We start from the raw sequence: 27,500 nt of genomic DNA, 5'->3' as shown, positions 1-27,500 counted from the left end.
AATGTATACCTCCATGAAATAAAACTAAATGAATACATAAATATATCTATCTATCGGTAATGTAAATAGAAAAAAAAAAATACATACTTGACACAAAATTAAATCAACTTAATCAATATTATTGTCATTGGAAATGAAAAAAAAAAAAAAAAAAAAAAAAAGGAAATGTGAATAGAAATAATGAATACATACATAATATAAAACAAGTAAATACATGAATATTTTAATCCCTTTGAAAATGTAAAGAGAAATAATAATACATACATAAAATAAAACTAAAATAAAAATCAATAAAAAAGATTTGTATTTTTGCCATCGTAAATATAAATAGAAATACTTTATAGATGCATAAAATAAAACATAATTAAATAAAATACATGAACAAATATTCCATATTTCCATTGGAAATGTAAATATAAAAAAATAATACATACGTGAAATAAAACACAATAAATAAATACATATCATATATCCGTCGGATATGTCAATAGATAAAAATTCATACATATATGAAATAACACAAATTTAAATAAATATCATTCCGACTTGTCCAGGGTGTAAACGCCTTCCGCCCGAATGCAGCTGGGATAGGTTCCAGCACCCCCGAGAGGGACAAGCGGTAGTAAATGGATGGATGGAAATATCGGAAATGTACATAGAAAATCAAATAAAATAAAACAAAATAAAATAAATAAATATTTTCTTTGGAAATGTAAATAGAATGAGTTAATACATACATACAATACAACAGAATACAAAAATAAATATTATTCCCATTGTAAATGTATACAGAAAGCATCGTTATATACATAAAATAAATCACAATGAAATAAAATATATAACAAATATTGTATTAATCAGAAATCCAAATATAATTAATAACTACATGAAATAAAACAAGAAAAATACATAAATATCATATCTATCGGAAATGTATTAGGAAAAAATAATACATACATGACACAAAATGAAACCGACTTAATCGATATTATTCCCATCGGAAATGTGAATAGAAAGAACATGTTCCAGGTCCAACCTGTGGTCATTATAAAAATCATTATTAAATAATTTAAGTCACATTTGAAGATTTACTGCTGTCACGCATGTGTAAAAAGAACCCAAAATGCAATAATTTTACTTCAGTGATTTCCAAAGTCTTGCCTGGGGCCACTTGTGTCCCGCCCGTTCATTTTTTATTATTTTTTTTTTATTCGCCCTCAGCAAATTTCACAAAAAAATAGTAACCAGCTGCTAATAACGTTAGCTGTTTTGATTGATTGATTGAGAAGTTTGTTGACATCTTAAATAATTTAATCCATGTAATGCTTTAAAAAGGCAAATGGATGGCACAAAAAGCCAAAAGGCTTGTTTCCATTGTGGTCCAGTAAATATTCATCACATTTGATACATTCAATAATAACAGACATATAACCTGTAACATGTATATAAAAAATTATGTTAATTTTTTAAAATAAATTAATAATTAAAATTAAAAATTATAGCTTGATTAAATACAAATAATATGAATTGTCAAATAAAACCACTGCCTTGTTTTTAATGAATACTTACCGACTACGCTACTTTACTGTAATCTCTGTCATTCTACCCCTGTGGTAAATTTTAAATGTGCTTTATAAATAAAGTTGATTTGATTTGATTTGATTTTGGCGTTTTCTGAGTGGTATACTTGGTCAAAAAAAAAAAAAAAAAATGAATAAAATAAAATAAAATAAAAAGTTTAAGAACCACTGCCCCAGTGCATTTCCCGTTTCGGGCTGTGACGTCAGAGCTAAACCACGCCTCTAAGGACTGCAGAATACATTTGTTATCTCCCCCTCTTCAAAATGGCTTGTGCCCCGCCCTTTCTCAAAGTATTGCAGTAAAGTATGACATCATCATCGTTATTTGTTGTTATTATTGTTTATTGATGGCGTGTTTTTTTTTTAATGGCTTCACTGGCATGATAGTGGAAAAAGAGGGGAGAGGGGGGGGGGAGACATCATTGAGGTCCAGCCCGGGGCGGCGAGTCGGGATGCGGGAGGGAGGGGGCGGGAGCAAGCGTTGATTGACAGCTGGAGGCGAGCGGCACAAGTGTGCGCCACAGCGCAGGAGCGCACCGAACCGATCAGTCCGTCTTCCGCCGCAAGAGCCTCGCTTCTGGCCGTCCTGTGGGCTCTTTTTTGGGGGAGTGTCCATCTCGTGTTCTCATCCAGCGGAAAGTAAGCGGAGCAAAAAGACTGCTTTTCTTTTCTTTTTTTTTTTTTTTTCCTTTTTTTTTCTCCCGGGCATGGAATAAAATGACTTTTTGATCCAGGATTCAACACCGGAATAATTAAAAAAAAAAGGAGATTTAAGTTCGAATCCAAGTCCCTATAGCTCTCCGGCCGTGGAGTAAAGATCTGCTGCGGACTTGCTGCGCGCGGTGTTGGATGTGTTCGCCTTGGACCGGAGCCTCGCAGGCGGATGTAATGCGCAGATTCTCCGCGGGACGCTGACCGAACCGGCCGGTGCGGGTGGGGAAAAAAACCCCAACAAAAACATGAACAATTCTTCCGAACTCGAGGATGGGACTCGCCACAAAAACCAGGTGCGTGCTTGTGACGGTTGTGGTGGTCGGACGGTGCATCCTCCATCCTCCATCCTCCATCCCCCCCACCCCCGGGCTTTGGCACTTGTCTCCCCCGCCTTGGTGTCACTCTGCCCGGCCATCATCTCGTCTCATCCCTCGGTGCTTGCTCCACACCTCCAGGGAGAAACCACTCAATTATTTTTTCACCAGCGCAAAATATGGTGGGAGGAAGCAAAAAATAATGTGTTTGAATTATATTTTTGTGGAAATATTGTGCACATTTTGGGCATTTTTTTTAATCATTTTTATTTTATTTTTTTGGTCAAAATGATGGCATGGCAAAGGTCATGATGTCATGAGCTGCTTGGAACGCCCGCATGGCAGTTGAGCGGGGTCAGTGCACGACGTGGCTTCATTCCGAGGCTCGATGTGTCCTCCCTAATTCATACCCTGCCGGAGTAATGTCATTTTCATGTTGTCTGCAATGTTGCCTGCAAGAGGATGAAAGTTAGGATCATGCATGAAAAAAAAAAAAAAAAAAAAAAAAATCATAGCACTTACGAAGCTCTCGGCCACAAGGGGGCGTATGTGCACGGCGTGTACAGCTTGTTCTTATACACCTGCTGAGACGTTTGACATTTTGTCTCCGTTTGACGTCGGAGCGCTGCCAGGGACGTCTTTTGCTTTGACGCCTGCACGGTCTGACAGCTTCTAAGGCGACACCCTCGCCTCGTCCTCCTCAAATCTCCCCGAGTGAGTCATTTGCACGGTGACATGCATCCCGAGACGCTCCATTAAAAATTGATTAATACGCTGGGGCTAATTTCTCATATGTGAGGTCCGGTGTAAGCTCGATACTTCTCAGGAGAGCAGCGATCGATGACTCGCAGGATGTGACGTCCCACCCGCCAATGACAAATATCGTGTTTGGTTTTTTTTGGGGGGGGGGGGCAAAATATTGGATGTGGAACATAGCATGTCTGTCGTTTTGTGTGGAATATCCTGCTGGTGGCCGCTGGGGGGGAAAGCACTGGAATTTCAAGCAAAATGTGGCACTTTTGAGGCAAACGCTACATGTTTATTAAAAATGTGAACCGTGCCACAACTCACGTTTCTTGGGGGCGACGATTCGATTCAGAGTCGGTTCTTAGATTCAACACGAGTCTTGAGCCTCGCAATACATTATTTGATATAAATGGTAAAATGGGTTATACCCGTATAGCGCTTTTCTACCTTCAAGGCACTCAAAATGATTTGATACTATTTCCGCATTCACCCATTCACACACACATTCACACACTGACGCCATGCAAGGCGCTAACCACCACCGATCAGGAGCAAGGGTGAAGTGTCTTGCTCAAGGACACAACGGACGTGACTAGAGTGGAAGAAGCAGGGATCGCACCAGGAATATTCAGGAACGGCCACTCTCCCAGCCAGCGCAACGCCGTCCAAATGAGTCACATTCGAAATCGGGATTTGTTCTAAACAGATACTTAATTTAAAAAAATCGATTAAACAAGAAGTTATATATATATATATATATATATATATATATATATATATATATATATATATATATATATATATATATAGTCTGTATGAATAGAATAGAATATGTATGTATGTATATATATGTATTCATATATAGTGTATGTATACATATCTATACATATAATGTGTATATAGATATGTATATATCTATATATGTATATATTTATATGATATAGTGGTGGTCGGAGGGGCCGTTGGCGCAAATTGCAGCCACGCTTCCGTCAGTCTAACCCAGGGCAGCTGTGGCTATGAAAGTAGCTTACCACCACCAGGTGTGAATGATTGATGGGTTCTACATGTAAAGCGACTTTGGGTACTTAGAAAAGCGCTATATAAATCCCAGTTATTATTATTATTATTATATATATATATATATATATATATATATATATATATATATATATATATATATATATATATATATATATATATATATATATATATATATATATATATATGTATGTATGTATGTATATATGTCACCTTGGACAATCAAACTACCAAATTCCAAAAAATCCAGCAATTCCCAGAATTACCGGTTTTCCAAAGCCCTATTTTGTATGTATATATATATATATATATATGTATATTTGAATATATATATATATATATATATATATATATATATATATATATATATATATATATATATATATATATATATACATATATATATATATATATATATATATATATATATATATATATATATATATATATATATATATATATATTTAAACCCAATTCCAACCTTTGAACCATCCACCCACACTACTCTTCTCATATATTGAACACAAAACATCTTTTCCTTTTACCCAAAGTCCCTGTTTTCCGGTAATTTTCTCCCCATTGACAATAAATTTAAACTATATAATCGACTGCATTTTCCACATTTCTCATCAGATTTGAACCATTCCACCATCCACACACTCCATTCACCTTGGACAATCAAACATCAAATCAACAAATTCCAGGAATTCCCAGAGTTCTCGGTTTTCCAAAGCCCTATTTTCACCTCCTCCTGGAAAGTTTTCACTGTCCACATTTTTCTACCATTTTTGACCATTTCACCTTCAAAACATTCCTCTTAAATGAGGACAAAAAAAATGTCCCTATTTTTTTTCTCCGACAAGTTCACAGTTTTCCCAAAATTCCAGGGATTTGAATTCTCAATTATATCTGTGACTATTTCTCAACCGATCCCAGAAATTCCAACACCAACCCGTTCATATCATCTCAGACAATCGGCATCCATATTTTCAAAGATTCCCGGTTTTCCCCAAATTCCCAAATTTCCAGGAAATTCCCATTCAAACTAATGGACATATTCATATTTCTACAATGCCCTAAATTCTCCATTTTTATACCCAATTCCAATCTTTGAACCATCCACCCACACTACTCTTCCCATATATTGAACACAAACCATGTTTTCCTTTTACCCAAATTCCCAGTTTTCCCGGGATTTTGCAGTTATTTGCTCCCCATTGACAATGACTAGAAAATATATACTCGACTGCATATCCCACATTTGTCATCAGATTTGAACCGTTCCACCATCCTCACACTCCATTTACCTTGGACAATCAAAAAATTCCAGGAATTCCCAGATTCCCCGGTTTTCCAAAGCCCTATTTTAACCTCTTCCTGGAAAGTTTTCACAGTCCACATTTTTCTACCATTTTTGACCATTCCACCTTCAAAACATTCCTCTCAGATGAGGACAAAAAAAAAATTCCCTATTTTTTTTCTCTGACAAATTCACGGTTTTCCCAAAATTCCAGGAATTTGAATTCTCAATTCAAACTGTGACTATTTTTCAACCGATCCCAAAAATTCCAACACCAACCCAGTCACATCATCTCGGACAATTGGCATCAATATTTTGAAAGATTCACGGTTTTCCCCAAATTTCCAGGAAATTCCCATTCAAATGAATGGACGTATTCATAGTTCCGCAATGCCCTAAATTCTCAAAATGTTTGCTCCATTTTTATACCCAATTCCAATCTTTGAACCATCCACCCACACTACTCTTCCCATATATTGAACACAAACCATGTTTTCCTTTTACCCAAATTCCCGGTTTTCCCGGGTTTTTTGGTAATTTTCTCTCCATTGACAATGACTAGAAAATATATAATCGACTGCATATTCCACATTTGTCATCAGATTTGAACCGTTCCACCATCCACACACTCCATTCACCTTGGACAATAGAAAAATTCCAGGAATTCCCAGATTCCTCAGTTTTCCAAAGCCCTATTTTCACCTCTTTCTGGAAAGTTTTCATTGTCCACATTTTTCTACCATTTTTGACCATTCCACCTTCAAAACATTCCTATAAGATGAGGACAATAAAAATTGTCCCTATTTTTTTTCTCGGACAAATTCACACTTTTCCCCAAATTCCAGGAATTTAAATTCTCAATTCAAACTGTGACTATTTCTCAACCGATCCCAAAAATTCCAACACCAACCCGTTCATATCATCTCGGACAATCGGCATCAAATTTTCAAAGATTCACGGTTTTCCCCAAATTATCAAATTTCCAGGAAATTCCCATTCAAACTAATGGACATATTCATATTTCTACAATGCCCTAACTTCTCAAAATGTTGCTCCATTTTTAAACCCAATTTCAACCTTTGAACCATCCACCCACACTATTATTCCCATATATTGAACACAAAACATGTTTTCCCTTTATCCACATTCCCGGTTTTCCCAGGATTTACGGTATTTTTCTCCCCATTGACAATGACTAGAAAATATATAATCGACTGCATATCCCACATTTCCCATCTGTTTTGAACCGTTCCACCATCCACACACTCCATTCACCTTGGACAATCAAAAAATTCCAGGAATTCCCAGATTCCCCGGTTTTCAAAGCCCTATTTTCACGACTTCCTGGAAAGTTTTCACAATCCACATTTTTCTACCATTTTTGACCATTCCACCTTCAAAACATTGCTCTCAGATGAGGACAAAAAAAACGGTCCCTATTTTTTTTCTCGGACAAATTCACACTTTTCTCCAAATTCCAGGAATTTGAATTTTCAATTCAAACTGTGACTATTTTTCAACCAATCCCAAAAATTCCAACACCAACCCGGACATAACATCTTGGACAATCGGCATCGATATTTTCAAAGATTCACGGTTTTCCCCAAATTATCAAATTTCCAGGAAATTCCCATTCAAACGAATGGACGTATTCATAGTTCTACAATGCCCTAAATTCTCAAAATGTTGCTCCATTTTTAAACCCAATTTCAACCTTTGAACCATCCACCCACACTATTCTTCCGATATATTGAACACAAAACATGTTTTCCCTTTACCCAAATTCCCGGTTTTCCCAGGATTTACGGTATTTTTCTCCCCATTGACAATGACTAGAAAATATATAATCGACTGCATATCCCACATTTCCCATCTGTTTTGAACCGTTCCACCATCCACACACTCCATTCACCTTGGACAATCAAAAAATTCCAGGAATTCCCAGATTCCCCGGTTTTCAAAGCCCTATTTTCACGACTTCCTGGAAAGTTTTCACAGTCCACATTTTTCTACCATTTTTGACCATTCCACCTTCAAAACATTCCTCTTAAATGAGGACAAAAAACATTGTCCTATTTTTTTTCTCGGACAAATTCACGGTTTTCCCAAAATTCCAGGAATTTGAATTCTCGATTCAAACTGTGACTATTTTTCAACCGATCCCAAAAATTCCAACACCAACCCGTTCATATCATCTCGGACAATCGGCATCAATATTTTCAAAGATTCCGGGTTTTCCCCAAATTATCAAATTTCCAGGAAATTCCCATTCAAACTAATGGACGTATTCATATTTCTACAATGCCCTAAATTCTCAAAATGTTGCTCCAATTTTAAACCCAATTCCAACCTTTGAACCATCCACCCACACTATTCTTCCCATATATTGAACACAAAACATGTTTTCCCTTTATCCAAATACCCGGTTTTCCCAGGATTTACGGTAATTTTCTCCTCATTGACAATGACTAGAAAATATATAATCGACTGCATATCCCACATTTCCCATCTGTTTTGAACCGTTCCACCATCCACACACTCCATTCACCTTGGACAATCAAAAAATTCCAGGAATTCCCAGATTCCCCGGTTTTCCAAAGCCCTATTTTCACCTCTTTCTGGAAAGTTTTCATTGTCCACATTTTTCTACCATTTTTGACCATTCCACCTTCAAAACATTCCTCTCAGATGAGGACAAAAAAAACGGTCCCTATTTTTTTGCTCGGACAAATTCACGGTTTTCCCAAAATTCCAGGAATTTGAATTCTCAATTCGAACTGTGACTATTTTTCAGCCGATCCTAAAAGATCCAACACCAACCCGGTCATATCATCTCGGACAATCGGCATAAATATTTTGAAAGATTCACGGTTTTCCCCAAATTTCCAGGAAATTCCCATTCAAATGAATGGACATATTCATAGTTCTGCAATGCCCTAAATTCTCTAAATGTTTGCTACATTTTTATACCCGATTCCAACCTTTCAACTGTTTTTCCATTTACCGGTCTATTTTTGAGGTGACGGAGGTAAACAGATATATATTACCCGAGGGGGCGTGGCTACAGGATAGAGTTGCCAAATGGAAACGTTTTCTGTCTTTACATTAAATGCAACATGCAATAAAATGTTCTTTCAGCGTTTGCGTGGCAGCACTTTCGAATTTTCTCTTTTTTACGTCAGTTTTTTCCTCTTTTTTTCCCCAGAGGGTGCTCACAAGCCTGGTCGTTATCACTGACAAGCCGAGCTTGCATTCTACAGTTGGAAATGACTGGAAAATGTGTTTTTTTCCCCCCCAACAGGAAAAAAAAAGCTTTTTTTGTTCAATAATTATACTGCAGACGTTTTTTTGCACACAGTATGTGGGTCATTTTTGTGGAAGATGGCTCTGTAATGATCACATTGCTGGGTATAGAAATGATGATAAATGCATAGCAAGCGGATGTTTGGAAGCTTTTTGCACAGTACGGGTGTTGTTGATGGCATTGATGTCACCCAGAAGTAATATTGGCATGTTTGTGTATACGACAATCAAAACATCATATATTATTATACCGCCATGAAGGTTATGCGGGTTCCAAAGCCCAGTTTGTATCTGATCGGAACTTTTTGAGTATCAAAACGTTCGTCTCCCCCCCCAAAAAAAAATATTACCCAGAATTCACGGTTTTCAGGGACTTTGAAAATGAATGTGCCAATTTTCAAACAGGCACAACTCCCACATTTTTTTACCTGATTTGAACCGTTCCACCATCCACACACTCCACTCACCTTGGACAATCAAACTACCAAGTTCAAAAAATTCCAGGAATTCCCGGTTTTCCACAGCCCTATTTTCACCTCTTCCTGGAAAGTTTCCACAGTCCAAATTTTTCAACCGTTTTTGACCTTCAAAACATTCCTCTTAGTTCAAACTGTGAGTATTTTTCAAACCGATCCCAAAAATTTCAACACCAACCCGTTCCTATCATCTTGTACGATTTACATCAATATTTTCAAAGATTCACGGTTTTCCTGAAATTCCCAAATTTCCAGGAAATTCCCATTCAAATGAATGGACGTATTCATAGTTCTACAATGCCTTAAATTCTCAAAATGTTGCTCCAATTTTAAACCCATTTCAAACCTTTGAACCATCCACCCACACTATTCTTCCCATATATTGAATACAAAACATGTTTTCCCTTTCCCCAAATTCCCGGTTTTCGCGGGATTTCCAGTAATTTTCTCCCCATTGATTAAAAATATAACATATATAATCGACTGCATAACCCACATTTCTCATCGGATTTCAACCAATCCACCATCCACTCACTCCACTCACCTTGGACAATCAAACTACCAAGTTCAAAAAATTCCAGGAATTCCCGGTTTTCCACAGCCCTATTTTCACCTATTCCTGGAAGGTTTTCACAGTGCACATTTGTCAACCGTTTTTCACTTGCAAAACATTCCTCTTAGATGGGACAACAAATGTTCCTATTTTTTTCTCGTACAAATTCCCGGTTTTCCCAAAATTCCAGGAATTCCAAAATACCCATTCTCAATTCAAACTGTGAGTATTTTTCAACCGATCCCAAAAATTTCAACACCAACCCGTTCCTATCATCTTGGACAATTGTTATCAATATTTTCAAAGATTCACGGTTTTACCAAAATTCCCACATTTCCAGGAAATTCCCATTCAAATGAATGGACATAATCATAGTTCTACAATGCCTTAAATTCTCAAAATGTTGCTCCAGTAATTTTCTCCCCATTGACTAAAAATGTAACATATATAATCGACTGCATATCCCAGATTTCTCATCGGATTTCAACCATTCCACCATCCACACACTCAAATCAAACTACCAAGTTTAAAAAATTCCAGGAATTCCCGGTTTTCCACAGCCCTATTTTCACCTATTCCTGGAAAATTTTCACAGTCCACATTTTTCAACTGTTTTTGACTTGCAAAACATTCCTCTTAGATGGGACAACAAATGTTCCTATTGTTTTCTCGTAAAAATTCCCGGTTTTCGCAAAATTCCAGGAATTTCTTAATACCCATTCTCAATTCAAACTGTGAGTATTTTCAACCGATCCCAAAAATTCTAACACCAACCCGTTCATATAATCTTGGACAATTTGTGTCAATATTTTGTTAATATTCCAGATTTTCCCAAAATTCCCAAATTTACAGGAAAATCCCATTCAAATGAATGGACCTATTCATAGTTCTACAAGGCCGTACATTTTCAAAATGTTGATCCATTTTCATACCCAATTCCAACCTCTCAACCACCCGCCTACACTACTCTTCCCATATATTGAACACAAAACATGGTTTCCCTTTCCCCAAATTTCCGATTTTCCGGTAATTGTCTCCCCATTGACAATGAATAGGAAATATATAATTGACTGCATGTACCACATTTCTCATCGAATTTGAACCGTTTCATCCTCCACACACTCCAATTACCTTGGAAAATCAAACTACCAAGTTAAAAAAATTCCAGGAAATCTCGATTTTCCAAAGCCTATTTTCACCTCTTCCTGGAAAGTTTTCACAGTCCACATTTTTCAACCGTTTTTGACTTGCAAAACATTCCTCTTAGATGGGACAACAAATGTTCCTATTTTTTTCTCTTACAAATTCCCAATTTCCCCAAAATCCATTTTCAATTAAAACTGTGACTATTTTGCAACCGATCCCAAAAATTTCAACACCAACCCGTTCCTACAATCTTGAACGATTGGCATCAATATTTTCAAAGATTCACGGTTTTCCTGAAATTAAAAAATTTCCAGGAAATTCATAATCATATTAATGGATGTATTCATAGTTCTACAATGCCTTAAATTCTCAAAATGTTGCTCCAATTGTAAACTCATTTCCAACCTTTTAACCATCCACCCACACTATTCTTCCCATACATTGAATACAAAACATGTTTTCCCTTTCCCAAAATTCCCGGTTTTCCCGGGATTTCCAGTAATCTTCTCCCCATTGACTAAAAATATAACATATATAATCAACTGCATATCCCACATTTCTCATCGGATTTGAACCGTTCCACCATCCACTCACTCCAATCAAAGTACCAAGTTTAAAAAATTCCAGGAATTCCCGGTTTTCCACAGCCCTATTTTCACCTATTCCTGGAAAGTTTTCACAGTGCACATTTTTCAACCGTTTTTCACTTGCAAAACATTCCTCTTAGGTGGTACAACAAATGTTTCTATTTTTTTCTCGTACAAATTCCCGGTTTTCCCAAAATTCCAGGAATTCCGAAATACCCATTCTCAATTCAAATTGTGAGTATTTTTCAATCGATCCCAAACATTTCAACACCAACCCGTTCTTACAATCTTGGACGATTGGCATCAATATTTTCAAAGATTCACGGTTTTCCTGAAATTCCAAAATTTCCAGGAAATTCATAATCATATGAATGGATGTATTCATAGTTCTACAATGCCTTAAATTCTCAAAATGTTGCTCCAATTTTAAACCCATTTCCAACCTTTCAACCATCCACCCACACTACTCTTCCCATATATCGAATACAAAACATGTTTTCTCTTTCCCCAAATTCCCGGTTTTCCCGGGATTTCCAGTAATTTTTTCCCCATTGACTAAAAATATAACATACATAATCGACTGCATATCCCACATTTCTCATCGGATTTGAACCGTTCTACCATCCACACACTCCAATCACCTTGGACAATCAAACTACCAAGTTTTAAAAAATCCAGGAATTCCCGGTTTTCCACAGCCCTATTTTCACCTATTCCTGGAAAGTTTTCACAGTGCACATTTTTCAACCGTTTTCCACTTGCAAAACATTCCTCTTAGATGGGACAACAAATGTTCCTATTTTTTTCTTGTAAAAATTCCTGGTTTTCCCAAAATTCCAGGAATTCCGAAATACCCATTCTCAATTCAAACTGTGAGTATTTTTCAACCGATCCCAAAAATGTCAACACCAACCCGTTCCTGTCATCTTGGACAATTGGTATCAATATTTTCGAAGATTCACGGTTTTCCCGAAATTCTCAAATTTCCAGGAAATGCCCATTCAAATGAATGGACGTATTCATAGTTCTACAATGCCTTAAATTCTCAAAATTTTGCTCCATTTTTAAACCCAATTCCAACCTTTGAACCACCCACCCACACTATTCTTCCCATATATCGAATACAAAACATGTTTTCCCTTTACCCAAATTCCCGGTTTTCCGGTAAATTTCTCCCCATTGACAATGACTAGGAAATATATAATCGACTGCATATTGCACATTTCTCATCGAATTTGAACCGTTCCACCATCCACACACTCAAATCACCTTGGACAATCAAATTACCGAGTTCAAAAAATTCCAGGCAATCCTGGTTTTCCAAAGCCCTATTTTCACCACATCCTGGAAAGTTTTCACAAGTCACATTTTTTAACCGTTTTTTACCATTCCACCTTCAAAACATTCCTCTTAGATGAGGACAAAAAAAAATTCCTATTTTTTTTCTCTTAAAAATTCCCGGTTTTCCCAAAATTCCAGGAATTCCAAATACCGGTAACCCATTCTCAATTAAAACTGTGACTATTTTTCAACCGATTCCAAAAATTCCAACACCAACCCCTTTTTATCATCTCGGACAATTGGTATCAATATTTTCAAAGATTCCCGGTTTTCCCCAAATTCCCAAATTTCCAGGAAATTCCCATTCAAATGAATGGACATATTCAAAGTTCTACAATACATTTTCAAACATTTTTGCTCCGTTTTCAAACCCATCAACCGACACTGCTCTTCCCACATATCGAACACAAAACATGTTTTCCCTTTCCCCGAATTATCGGTTTTCCCATAAATTAAGGTAATTGTCTCCCCATTGACAATGAATGGGCAATATACCGAACTCTCCCTATCCCACATTTCTCAACCTATTCGAACAGTTCCAGAATCAGCACACTCCACTCGCCTTGGACAATCAAGATAGCATGTTTCCCGGTTTCAAAAATTCCAAGATTACCCGGAATTACCAGGAATTTCCCCCATTGAAATTGAATGGGCAATATACAGAACTCTCCATATCGCAAATTTCTCAACCAAATTGAACCGTTCTAGCATCCACACACTCCACTCGCCTTGGACAATTAAGATAGCATGTTTCCCAGTTTAAAAAATTCCAAGATTACCTGGAATTACCAGGAATTTCCCCCATTGAAATTGAATGGGCAATATACAGAACTCCCCATATCCCACATTTCTCAAACGATTCGAACCGTTCCAGCATCCGCATACTCCACTCGCCTTGGACAATCAAGATAACATGTTTCCCGGTTTCAGAAATCCCCTGATTACCCGGAATAACCAGGAATTTCCCCCATTGAAATTGAATGGGCGATATACAGAACTCTCTACATTCCACATTTCTCAACCGACTCAAACCGTTCCAGCATCCACACACTCTACTCGCCTTGGACAATCAAGATAATATGTTTCCCGGTTTCAGAAATTCCATGATTACCCGGAATTACAAGGAATTTCACCCATTGAAATTGAAGGGAAATATACAGAACTCTCCATATCCCACATTTCTCAACCAATTCGAACCGTTCCAGCATCCACACACTCCACTCCCCTTGGACAATCAAGATAAAATGTTTCCCGGTTTCAAAAATTCCCTGATTACTCGGAATTACCAGGAATTTCCCCCATTGAAATTCAATGGGCAATATACAAAACTCTCCATATCCCACGTTTCTCAACCGATTCGAACCGTTCCAGCATCCGCACACTCCACTCGCCTTGGACAATAAAGATAGCATGTTTTCCGGTTTCATAAATTCCCTGATTACCCGGAATTACCAGGTATTTCCCCCATTGAAATTGAATGGGCAATATACAGAACTCTCCACATCCCACATTTCTCAACCGATTCGAACCGTTCCAGCATCCGCATACTTCACTCGCCTTGGACAATTAAGATTGCATTTGTCCCGGTTTCAGAAATTCCCTGATTACCCGGAATTACCAGGGATTTCCCCTATTGAAATTGAATGGGCAATATACAGAACTCTCCATATCGCACATTTCTCAACCGATTTGAACCGCAATGGCAGTTATTAAAGTTTTGCTGGTGAAAACAATGACAAACTAAACTTCAAAATATTTGTTTATGTGCAATGTGTCCTCCATGTTTGTGGGTGTTGTTGACTTTGTTGTTTTCGCACAGAACTCGGCGTGAATGTATCGCGAATGCTTTAGCTGGTCAAAATTGAGCATATTTGAAGCAAGACGCTGCCTTTTGCAGGTTTCTTTTTTTATTTATTTTAATTTTTTATTTTTTTTGCCGATGTCTATCTCACGGGAATAAAAACACACATCGGCAGTGAGATGAAGAGCACGAGTGAATGACTAAATGAGATTCTAATACTTTGAGTGGTGCGAGTGCGAGGATGAAAGGCGAAACACGTCCCACAACCCCCAAACACTCGGCGTGGATCACGCGGCGTTAGGGAATGGCGGGAGATGAGTGGATGTGGGGATGGCGGGAGACTAATGCTGCTTTCTGTCCTCTCCTCCCTCTCATGCTAATTTGACATAAATAATCCCAGTGTTGTGGCGGCTCTATCTGCGGCTTTTGAGTTACTGACACGTCCATTTCGGTCCCCCCGTGGACTAATGGAGATCTTTGCCGGTCGCTGTTTTGGACGCCTCCTTTCCCCCCGAAACTTTGCATATTTGATTTTCTTGCTGGAGGTGAGCTGCCACTTCTGCGCCCTTTTCCAACAGATGGAGGCCAATTAAGGGAAAAAGCGTGACGTGAAAGTCTGACGGTTTTCGAAGTCTCCCGCTCGTCGTCAGCTCTTAATTGTTTTTTAAAACTGAGAAGAAACAAAATGACTCCTTTTGCCTGTGCGTCTGTCAGGGCAAGAAAGGAAACCTGATGACTTGGTGGCCCAAGAATGCTTGAAAATAAATACCCTACTCTGCAGGTTATAGAGAGCACACCGGTTTTTAAGCCACACCCACCAAATTTGACAAGAAATAAATATTTGTACATATATTAGCAGATATCGGTACCAAATATTATCTAAATGTATATTTACATGCTTTAATTGTTGCCAAACTGTGTCTGTAACAAGGCAGTAAAACGGATGATCAAACAAAACAGAAGTCATCGTCATGGAAGCTCCGAACAGCTAAACAGACTTGTTTATCGACGGAAACAATACAAACAGAATGCATATGTAAGTTAAAAATACTAACACAGACAAACGCTAATGCTAATGACGCTCACTTGATTATATCATACATAGCACGTACACAAATGCAGGAAAACACTCCCACAGACATCACACATGGGACGGTTTAGCAAGTAGGAATTGTTTTGGTTATATTGTAAAACTTACAAATGTTACTTGGAGTGATGAATAAGGAATCCTTTCAGGCAGAAACGCTGTGGACAAATAGTTACGGTTCAAGGAACAAAACAGGAAGTGCATTTTTAACCCGCAGCCTCTGCAGCGAGTGAACTTGTCCAAACAATAACACACCTTTTCAGTGTCGCTGTCGGCGTTGGAAACACTATTTGTTGAATACAAAACATTAAAGGCCATTAGCGAAAATTCATGAATTAGCCGCAGGGTTCAAAGCGTAGGAAAAAAGTAGCGGTTTATTGTCCGAAAAATACGATAAAAAGATAACTAGAGACCTCCAGAAACCGTGCTAATATCTTCGTGCAAGTATGAAAAGTTTCCTCAATGAAGCCCACCTTCACTAAGATGCTAAAATCTGACATCGGTGGTGCCAAAAGTGGTAAATGTGGTAAACAAAAAGAGGGTCAGCCTTGAATTGGGTAAGAAGCTACTTAACCAACAGGAAGAGTACCCCACTGGGGGGAAACAATAGCTCAATCATTATACAAACAACATTTGTAAAGGTATAAAATATTTCAAGTTAGTCTTATTTGCAGACATAATAATAATAATAATAATAATAATAACATCATACTTTGACAAAAACAGGCTATCTTTGAATATCAGTAAAACTAAAATAATGCTATTTGGTAACAGTAGAAGAGAAAATCAAACACAAATATAAATAGATGGAGTAGACATTGAAAGGGTAAAGAAAAAACACATTTTTGGGGCGTAACAATCGATAGATATGGACCAAAAATAACTCCATATTCTCTACTGCTCGCTGGTGTTACCATATCTGAGTTATTGTGCAGAAATATGGGGGGAAAAAACTGCAACAATTACACTTAATTCATTAAAATGTGTTAAAAAAATATATATTAAAAATTACATAATGTTGGATATCGAGAACATTAAAAAAAATGTATTTAGTGGACCAAAAATATTGAAATATAACTATTTGGTGCATTTGCAAACAGCTAAAATGAATGAAATGAAAAAATGTACAACAATTATTCTCAGCAAAAGAAAAGAAATACACTATATTGCCAAAAGTATTTGGCCACCCATCCAAATGATGAGAATCAGGGGTCCTAATCAGTTGGCCCGGTGTATAAAATCAAGCACTTAGGCATGGAGACTGTTTCTACAAACAATTGCGAAAGAATGGGCCGCTTTCAGTGATTTCCAGCGTGGAACTGTCATAGGATGCCACCTGTGCAACAAATCCAGTCGTGAAATTTCCTCGCTCCTAAATATTCCAAAGTCAACTTTATTATCGGAAAAGTGAAGAGTTTGGGAACAACAGCAACTCAGCCACCAAGTGGTAGGCCACGTAAACTGACAGAGAGGGGTCGGCGGATGCTGAAGCGCATAGTGCAAAGACTTTCTGCACAAGTCAGTTGCTACAGAGCTCCAAACTTCATGTGACCTTCCAATTAGCCCACGCACAGTACGCAGAGAGCTTCATGGAATGGGTTTCCAAGGCCGAGCAGCTGCATCTAAGCCATACATACATCTGGCAATCTGATGGACGAGTCTGGGTTTGGATGTTGCCAGGAGAACGCTACATTTCGGACTGCGTTGTGCCGAGTGTGAAATTTGGTGGAGGAGGAATTATGGTGTGGGGTTGTTTTTCAGTTTGTGGGTCTTGGCCCCTTAGTTCCAGTGAAAGGAACTTTGAATGCTCCAGGATACCAAAAACATTTTGGACAATTCCATGGGATGGCACTTCAAGTTCATATGTGAGTAAAGGCAGGGGGCCAAATACTTTATGTACGTGGGCTAATTTGAAGGTCACATGAAGTTTGGAGCTCTGTAGCAACTGACTGTGCAGAAAGTCTTTGCACTATGCGCTTCAGCACAGGTGGCATCCTATGACAGTTCCACGCTGGAAATCACTGAGAGCGGCCCAGCCTTTTACAAATGTTTGTAGAAACAGTCTCCATGCCTACGTGCTTGATTTTATACACCGGGCCAAGTGATTAGGACACCCGATTTTCATCATTTGGATGGGTGGCCAAATACTTTTGGCAATATAGTCAGGATGCTTTATTATTGTCCATTCTGTAACATGTACATGACACATAAGAACTGATATTACATTTTCGGCACAATCCCACTAAGAGCAGACATATGTTACAGGGAGACAAGACGGGACCGCCGACGGATCAGCTACCTACGGTGCTCCTTAAATAAGGTGGGAAAAAGGTGATATTGGGAAAGGGTGGAAGAGTAAAAAATATCTGTCAAAGGCTGGACCCTCGGGAGGGGGTCCAGACTGAGTCCAAGGGGAAAAAAACGAATTTGCCATAGCACACATAAACAAGTTACATATAATCACAACTCGCAATAGAGGGGGGGAGTTGGGGCCCTGGAGGCCGGATGCTGCTATAAAGCGCTACTCAGCCGTCCATCACCCCGGAGGGGAATCAAGCGGTGGTGAAGGCGTTGGGTAGGGGTGGGGTGTGTGTTTGCCCATTGTCTTTGGGTGTAGTGGCGTTGTGTCCATAGGCCCAGGGCCGTTCTGCATGCAATGCAAGTAAAGTTCGACTTCCAGGTGTCGTTGAGGAGGGAGGGAGGTCAAAAGCGTCCATCTTTGAGAGTCCTCGAGGATGTTTACAGAGAAGCCTGCTCCTGTTGTTGCAGCGTCAAGGCAATTCGAGGGATTCAAATCGTAGATTAGGATTTTTGATTTTCCGCGAGCAGACATTACAATGGTTAGTCTGTTCTATTCGTCCATGTTGGCTCTCATATCCAAGCTTCTCCATGATGTGATCCATCTTGCGATTCAGTTCAGAAATTGCCCCAGACTGTGATCCCACAGCCCGACCCAATCCGTCCATTGCGACGAACAGCCTTTGGGCTCCTTGAGTGGCTGCCATCGTCTTACGAATTTATCGATACACCAGAGCAATGCCCAGCCCAATCAGCAAGTACCCCACGATCATGTCTTCCACGTCCTCGATGGAAAGGACTGAGAGGCACATGATTCTCCATTTGTCCCAGGAATCTCTCACATACCCCGCAGCAATGGTTCCATCAGGGCAGCCAGGCTCCCCCGAACCTCTTTTTTCCTCGTCAATTTGTCAATTGAGTCGAGAGTTCAGCTAATCAATTCCATGTCTGATGATTAGATTTGGAGGACAGCACAAAGAAAGAGGCTTCAAAAAAAGTGTAGACAAGACAAGACAAAGGGAATGTATCAGTATGTGGATTCATTTATGGAATGGACCAAGCAAAGAAGTCAAACACTATTATCCAGTTTAAGAAACTCTTCAAACTCCAAGTGTTTCCTACAAAGAAGAACCCCGATAAACATCTTGAACTGTATTGAAGAATTAGACAAAATATACAATTTATTACATATCCAATGAATATCTATTTATTCAAGTCAACCTTATTGGGTATTTATTAATTTATTTATGTTACATATTGAGTAAAGGAAGAAAAAGGCTTCTTCCTATTCCTTTTTCAGGCATGTTGAAATGTGATAGTGTAAACGTTGAAATGAACAACAAAACCCGTTTCCACATGAGTTGGGAAATTGTGTTAGATGTAAATATAAACGGAATACAATGATTTGCAAATCATGTTCAACCCATATTCAGTTGAATATGCTACAAAGACAACATATTTGATGTTCAAACTGATAAACATATTTTTTTTTGCAAATAATCATTAATTTTAGAATTTGACGCCAGCAACACGTGACAAAGAAGTTGGGAAAGGTGGCAATGAATACTGATAAAGTTGAGGAATGCTCATCAAACACTTATTTGGAACATCCCACAGGTGAACAGGCAAATTGGGAACAGGTGGGTGCCATGATTGGGTATAAAAGTAGATTTCATGAAATGCTCAGTCATTCACAAACAAGGATGGGGCGAGGGTCACCACTTTGTCAACAAATGCGTGAGCAATATGTTGAACAGTTTAAGAAAAACCTTTCTCAAGCAGCTATTGCAAGGAATTAGGGATTTCACCATCTACGGTCCGTAATATCATCAAAGGGTTCAGAGAATCTGGAGAAATCACTGCACATAAGCAGCTAAGCCCGTGACCTTCGATCCCTCAGGCTGTACTGCATCAACAAGCGACATCAGTGTGTAAAGGATATCACCACATGGGCTCAGGAACAGTTCAGAAACCCACTGTCAGTAACTACAGTTGATCGCTACATCTGTAAGTGCAAGTTAAAACTGTCCTATGCAAGGCAAAAACCGTTTATCAACAACACCCAGAAACGCTGGGCCTGAGCTCATCTAAGATGGACTAAGTGGAAAAGTGTTCTGTGGTCTGCCGAGTCCACATTTCAAATTGTTTTTGGAATTTGTGGACGTCGTGTCCTCCGGACCAAAGAGGAAAAGAACCATCCGGATTGTTATAGGCGCAAAGTGTAAAAGCCAGCATGTGTGGTGGTATGGGGGTGTATTAGTGCCCAAGACATGGGTAACTTACACATCTGTGAAGGCATCATTAATGCTGAAAGGTACATACAGGTTTTGGAGCAACATAAGTTGCCATCCAAGCAACGTGACCATGGACGCCCCTGCTTATTTCAGGAAGACAATGCCAAGCCACGTGTTACAACAGTGTGGCTTCATAGTAAAAGAGTGCGGGTACTAGACTGGCTCGCCTGCAGTCCAGACCTGTCTCCCGTTGAAAATGTGTGGCGCATTATGAAGCCTAAAATACCACAACGGAGACCCCCGGACTGTTGAACAACTTAAGCTGTACATCAAGCAAGAATGGGAAAGAATTCCACCTGAGAAGCTTCAAAAATGTGTCTCCTCAGTTCCCAAACGTTTACTGAGTGTTGTTAAAAGGAAAGGCCATGTAACACAGTGGTGAAAATGCCCTTTCCCAACTACTTTGGCACGTGTTGCAGCCATGAAATTCTAAGTTAGTTATTATTTGCAAACAAAAATCAAACATCAAATTTGGTGTCTTTGTAGCATATTCAACTGAATATGGGTTGAAAAGGATTTGCAAATCATTGTATTCCGTTTATGTTTACATCTAACACAATTTCCCAACTCATATGGAAACGGGGTTTGTAATACCGTTAACAGAACTGGTACTGAACCGGCTCAACACAAAATAAACCAAGCGTGAACAATTAGTTGTTATAAGTAAACAGCATGTAGCTGAAATCATAATAAAATGATAAACTACTATTTTTCTTACTGTTTTCGTTTTACACCGTGGCAGATTTGATCATTTTATGAGTAGTACTTGCATCATGCAGCTTGTTGTCGACACGTCTGCTGAATCAGCACGCCTGATCTCAAACGGTGATGGATACCAGGAAAAAGAGTGTGCGTTCTGTGTGCACCCACGCACGATTATACAGGAAGGAACTAAATAAATAAAATGAAAATAAAAAAATAAAAAAACACACAGCTAGGAAGGACTTGAAACAGAATCCTGCAGAAGGCTGTTAGTGATGCCTGTTTCCTGCCATCACACACACACACACACACACACACACACACACACACACACACACACACACACACACACACACACACACACACACACACACACACACACACATGCATGCACACACACTGTATTGTGGAAAAGTAAGTGATTCTCAGTGGGACTGCCCATCAGTTTGGAAAGAATCAATATCACTCTGAAGAAGTCCAAACTTTCCAGAGCGCTGCTTAGGAAAACCGACTGCATCATGCGGACAGTTGTTTCTAAAATGTTGACATCATCCTGGCAAACAACAACAGCGCAAAGCTTGTTTTTATTCTGCCTAGGTTTTTTAATAGTGGCCGGGTACCGTTCACATTTGAACTGATACGGTACCAATTCCTGGTGCTTGGGAATCAACAGGACCAATTTTTAGTTATTTTAAGTGTGTTAATGAATAATAATTGTTTTCAATATTAACATACTTTTTTTATATTGCAACTTTTAAAAATTAGCTAAATATGTTAACTGCTGTCCAGTTGTTAAATCTTGTTTTATTATCACACATCAGATGGCAGTAGTGTATAGATTATGGTCCGTTGGCTAGTCAGTTGAGTCTTTGCCGAAGCCAGTGTTTTGTTGCACCCTAAATCGTGTTATTTGATTGACTGATTGATTGATTGAAACTTTTATGTCAATAAGTTGCAATTAGAGTCGCAAGTCCAAGGCGTTAGATGGCTGTGATTTATAGTTTACGGTGCGTTGGCTAGTCAGTTCAGTCTTTGCCGAATCCAGTGTTTTGTTGCACCCTAAATCGTGTTAATTGATTGATTGATTGATTGATTGATTGATTGATTGATTGAAACTTTTATGTCAATAAGTTGCAATTAGAGTTGCAAGTCCAAGGCGTTAGATGGCTGTAATTTATAGTTTAAGGTGCGTTGGCTAGTCAGTTCAGTATTTGCCGAATCCAGTGTTTTGTTGCACCCTACATCGTGTTAATTGATTGATTGATTGATTGAAACTTTTATGTCAATAAGTTGCAATTAGAGTTGCAAGTCCAAGGCGTTAGATGGCTGTAATTTATAGTTTAAGGTGTGTTGGCTAGTCCAAAGAAAATGTTAATAATGTAAGTATGTCAAAAAGTTGCATCTACAGTTGCAAGTCCAATACATTGGATGGCAGTAGTGCATAGTTTAAGTTGCATTGGCTTGTCAGTTCAGTTTTTTGTTGTGGCCTAAAAAGTGTTAATACTGTAGGTATGTCAATTAGACATTGGATGGCAGTAGTGTATAGTTTAAGTTGCATTAGCTTGTCAGTTCAGGTTTTTGTTGTGGCCTAAAAGGTGTTAGTACTGTAGGTATGTCAATTAGACATTGGATGGCAGTAGTGTATGGTTAAAGGTGTGTTGGCTCTTCAATTCAGTCTTTTGTTGCGCCCTAAAAAGTGTTAATAATGTAAGTATTTCAATAAGTTGCAAGTCCAAGACATTGGATGAAAGTAGTGTATAGTTTAAGGTGCGTTGGCTAGTCAGTTCAGTCTTTGCCGATTACAGTGTTTTGTTGCGCCCTAAAAAGTGTTGATAACGTCAGTATGTCAATAAGGTGCAATTACAGTTGCAAGTCCAAGACATTGAATGGCAGTAGTGTATAGTTTAAGGTGTACTGGCTCGTCAGTTCATTATTTTGTTGCACCTTGAAAAGTGTTAATAATGTAAGTATGTCAATAAATTGCAAGTCCAAGACACTGGATGGCAGTAGTGTATAGTTTAAGCTGTGTTGACTAGTCACTTCAGTCTTTGCGGAACCCAGTGTTTTGTTGCGCTCTAAAAAGTGTTAATAATGTAACTTTGTCATTTGGTTGCAATTACAATTGCAAGTCCAAGACGTTAGATGGCTGTAGTGTATAGTGTAATGTGTGTTGGCTAGTCAGTTCAGTCTTTGTTGAATCCTGTGTTTTGTTGCACCCTAAAATGTGTTAATAATGTAAGTATGTCAATAAGTTGCAATCGCAGTTGCAAGTCCAAGATATTGGATGGAAGTAGTGTATAGTTTAAGGTGCGTTGGCTCGTCAGTTCGGTCTTTTGTTGTGCCCTAAAAAGTGTTAATAATGTAAGTATGTCAATAGGGTGCGATTACAGTTGCAAGTCCAATACATTAGATGGCAGTAGTGTATAGTTTAAGGTCTGTTGCAAGTCAATTATGTCTTTTGTTGCGCCCAAAAAAAGTGTTAATAATGTAAGTTTGTTAATAAGTTGCATCTACAGTTGCAAGTCCAATACATTGGATGGCAGTAGTGTATGGTTTAAGTTGCATTAGCTGGTCAGTTCAGTTTTTTGTTGTGCCCTAAAAAGTGTTAATAATGTAAGTATGTCAATTAGACATTGGATGGCAGTAGTGTATGGTTAAAGGTGTGTTGGCTATTCAAGTCAGTCTTTTGTTGCGCCCTAAAAAGTGTTAATAATGTAAGTATTTCAATAAGTTGCAAGTCCAAGACATTGGATGGCAGTAGTGTATACTTTAAGCTGCGTTGGCTAGTCACTTCAGTCTTTGCCGAATCCAGTGTTTTGTTGCGCTCTAAAAAGTGTTAATAATGTTACTATGTCAATTGGTTGCAATTACAGTTGCAAGTCCAAGATGTTAGATAGCTGTAGTGTATAGTTTAATGTGTGTTGGCGAGTCAGTTCAGTCTTTGCCGAATCCAGTGTTTTGTTGCACCCTAGAAAGTGTTAATAATGTAAGTATGTCAACTGGTTGCAATTACAGTTGCAAGTCCAAGATGTTAGGTGGCTGTAATGTATAGTTTAAGATGTGTTGGCGAGTCAGTTCAGTCTTTGTCGAATCCAGTGTTTTGTTGCGCCCTAAAACGTGTTAATAATGTAAGTACGAAAATAAGTTGCAATTGCAGTTGCAAATACAAGACATTGGATGGAAGAAGTGTATAGTTTAAGTTGTGTTGGCGAGTCAGTTTGGTCTTTTGTTGTGCCCTAAAAAGTGTTTATAATGTAAGTATGTCAATAGGGTGCAATTACAGTTGCAAGTCCAAGACATTAGATGGCAGTAGTGTATAGTTTAAGGTCTGTTGCAAGTCAATTCTGTCTTTTGTTGCGCCCAAAAAAATGTTAATAATGTAAGTATGTAAATAAGTTGCATCTACTGTTGCAAGTCCAATACATTGGATGGCAGTAGTGTATAGTTTAAGTTGCATTGGCTGGTCAGTTCAGTTTTTGTTGTGCCCTAACAAGTGTTAATAATGTAAGTATGTCAATTAGACATTGGATGGCAGTAGTGTATGGTTTAAGATGTGTTGGCTATTCAAGTCAGTCTTTTGTTGCGCCCTAAAAAGTGTTAATAATACAAGTATTTCAATAAGTTGCAAGTCCAAGACATTGGATGGCAGTAGTGTATACTTCAAGCTGCGTTGGCTAGTCACTTCAGTCTTTGCCGAATCCAGTGTTTTGTTGCGCTCCAAAAAGTGTTAATAATATTACTATGTCAATTGGTTGCAATTACAGTTGCAAGTCCAAGACGTTAGATAGCTGTAGTGTATAGTTTAATGTGTGTTGGCGAGTCAGTTCAGTCTTTGCCGAATCCAGTGTTTTGTTGCACCCTAGAAAGTGTTATTAATGTAAGTATGTCAACTGGTTGCAATTACAGTTGCAAGTCCAAGACGTTAGATGGCTGTAATGTATAGTTTAAGATGTGTTGGCGAGTCAGTTCAGTCTTTGTCGAATCCAGTGTTTTGTTGCGCCCTAAAACGTGTTAATAATGTAAGTACGGTAATAAGTTGCAATTGCAGTTGCAAGTCCAAGACATTGGATGGAAGAAGTGTATAGTTTAAGGTGCGTTGGCTCGTCAGTTTGGTCTTTTGTTGTGCCCTAAAAAGTGTTAATAATGTAAGTATGTCAATAGGGTGCAATTACAGTTGCAAGTCCAAGGCATTGGATGGCAGTAGTGTATAGTTTAAGGTGCATTGGCTCATCAGTTCAGTCTTTTGTTGCGCCCAAAAAAGTGTTAATAATGTAAGTATGTCAAAGGGGTGAAATTACAATTGCATGTCAAAGGCATGAGATGGCAGTAGTGTATAGTTTAAGGTGAGTTGGCTTGTCAGTTCAGTCTTTGCCGAATCCAGTGTTTTGTTGCACCCTAAAAAGTGTTAATAATATACGTATGTCAATAGGGTGCAATTACAGTTGCAAGTCCAATACATTGGATGGCAGTGGTGTATAGTTTAAGGTGTGTTGGCTCGTCAGTTCAGTCTTTTGTTGTGCCCTGAAACGTGTTAATAACATAAGTATGTCAAAAGGGTGAAATTACAGTTGCATGTCCAAGGCATTAGATGGCAGTAGTGTATAGTTTAATGTGCGTTGGCTCATCAGTTCAGTCTTTTGTTGCGCCCTAAAAAGTATAATAATGTAAGTATGTCAAAGGGGTGAAATTACAATCGCATGTCCAAGGCATTGGATGGCAGTAGTGTATTGTTTAAGGTGCGTTGGCTAATCAGTTCAGTCTTTTGTTGCGCCCTAAAAAGTGTTAATAATGTAAGTATGTCAAGGGGGTAATATTACAATTGCATGTCAAATGCATGAGATGGCAGTAGTGTATAGTTTAAGGTGTGTTGTCTAGTCAGTTTAGTCTTTGCCGAATCCAGTGTTTTGTTGCACCCTAAAAAGTGTTGATGATATAAGTATGTCAATAGGGTGCAATTACAGTTGCAAGTCCAATACATTAGATGGCAGTAGTGTATAGTTTAAGCTGCGTTGGCTAGTCAGTTCAGTCTTTTGTTGCGCCCTAAAACGTGTTAATAACGTAAGTATGTCAAAAGGGTGGAATTACAGTTGCATGTCCAAGGCATTAGATGGCAGTAGTGTATAGTTTAAGTTGCGTTGGCTCATCAGTTCAGTCTTTTGTTGCGCCCTAAAAAGTGTTAATAATGTAAGTATGTCAAGAAGTTGCATTTACAGTTGCAAGTTCAATACATTGGATGGCAGTAGTGTATAGTTTAAGCTGTGTTGGGTAGTCATTTCAGTCTTTGCCGAATTCAGTGTTTTGTTGTGCTCTAAAAGGTGTTAATAATGTAAGTATGGAAATAGGGTGCAATTACAGTGCAATTCTAAGAAATTGGATGGCAGTAGTGTATAGTTTAAGGTGCGTTGGCTAGTCAGTTCAGTATTTTGTTGCACCCTAAAAAGTGTTAATAATGTAAGTATGTCAATAAGTGCATATAAAGTTGCAAGTCCAAGACATTGGATGGCAGTAGTGTATAGTTTAAGTTGTGTTGGCTAGTCAGATAAGTCTTTTGTTGCGCCCTGAAAAGTGTTAATAATGTAAGTATGTCAATAAGGTGCAATTACAGTTGCAAGTCCAAGACATTGGGTGGCAGTAGTGTATCGTTTAAGGTGAGTTGGCTTGTCAGTTCAGTCTTTGCCGAATCCAGTGTTTTGTTGCACCCTAAAAAGTGTTAATATTATAAGTAAGTCAATAGCGTGCAATTACAGTTGCAAGTACAATACATTAGATGGCAGTAGTGTATAGTTTAAGCTGCGTTGGCTAGTCAGTTCAGTCTTTTGTTGCGCCCTGAAAAGTGTTAATAATGTAAGTATGTCAATAATTTGCAATTGCAGTTGCAATTCCAAGACATTGGATGTCAGTAGTGTATAGTTTTCATGACGTCAAGAAGGCAAACCTCCTTCCTCGGGGACATGATACCACCTCTGACCCACCACGAGCTAGATGAGCCTGCTTCGTGTATACAGGCACAGCATGGAATAAAAATAATTTAAAAAAGGTAGGCTTCGCTACACTTGTTAAATTGCAGCATCAACAACCGGTCAGTCAGTCCCACAACAGCATGACGTTGTTGTTAACATGCGAGTGTGGCATTGGAGCTAAAGACACACAGAAGTGCGTTCCCAGTAGAGCGTGTACTTAATGAAGTGACTTCAACGCTCTCTCGGGTCCGCGCGCCGA

The 27,500-nt window shown here is 38.5% G+C and overlaps 1 protein-coding gene across 2 annotated transcripts in view; it reads left to right on the top strand.

The window, feature by feature from the left end:
- Nucleotides 1-2,067: 2,067 nt before the first annotated feature.
- The window catches only part of fibcd1b (fibrinogen C domain containing 1b), a 387,620-nt gene continuing 362,187 nt past the window's right edge, over nucleotides 2,068-27,500 (top strand). For both annotated transcript variants that reach the window (XM_061966495.2, XM_061966494.2), the window contains exon 1: nucleotides 2,068-2,587. In XM_061966495.2, coding sequence (XP_061822479.1) covers nucleotides 2,540-2,587 — 48 coding nt within the window. In that variant the 5' untranslated portion in view covers nucleotides 2,068-2,539. The remainder of the gene's footprint in view (nucleotides 2,588-27,500) is intronic.

This window comes from Nerophis lumbriciformis, linkage group LG11, assembly GCF_033978685.3.
Source record: "Nerophis lumbriciformis linkage group LG11, RoL_Nlum_v2.1, whole genome shotgun sequence".
In the NCBI taxonomy this organism is placed as follows: domain Eukaryota; kingdom Metazoa; phylum Chordata; class Actinopteri; order Syngnathiformes; family Syngnathidae; genus Nerophis; species Nerophis lumbriciformis.
This window is presented reverse-complemented; position numbering and strand designations above follow the sequence as displayed.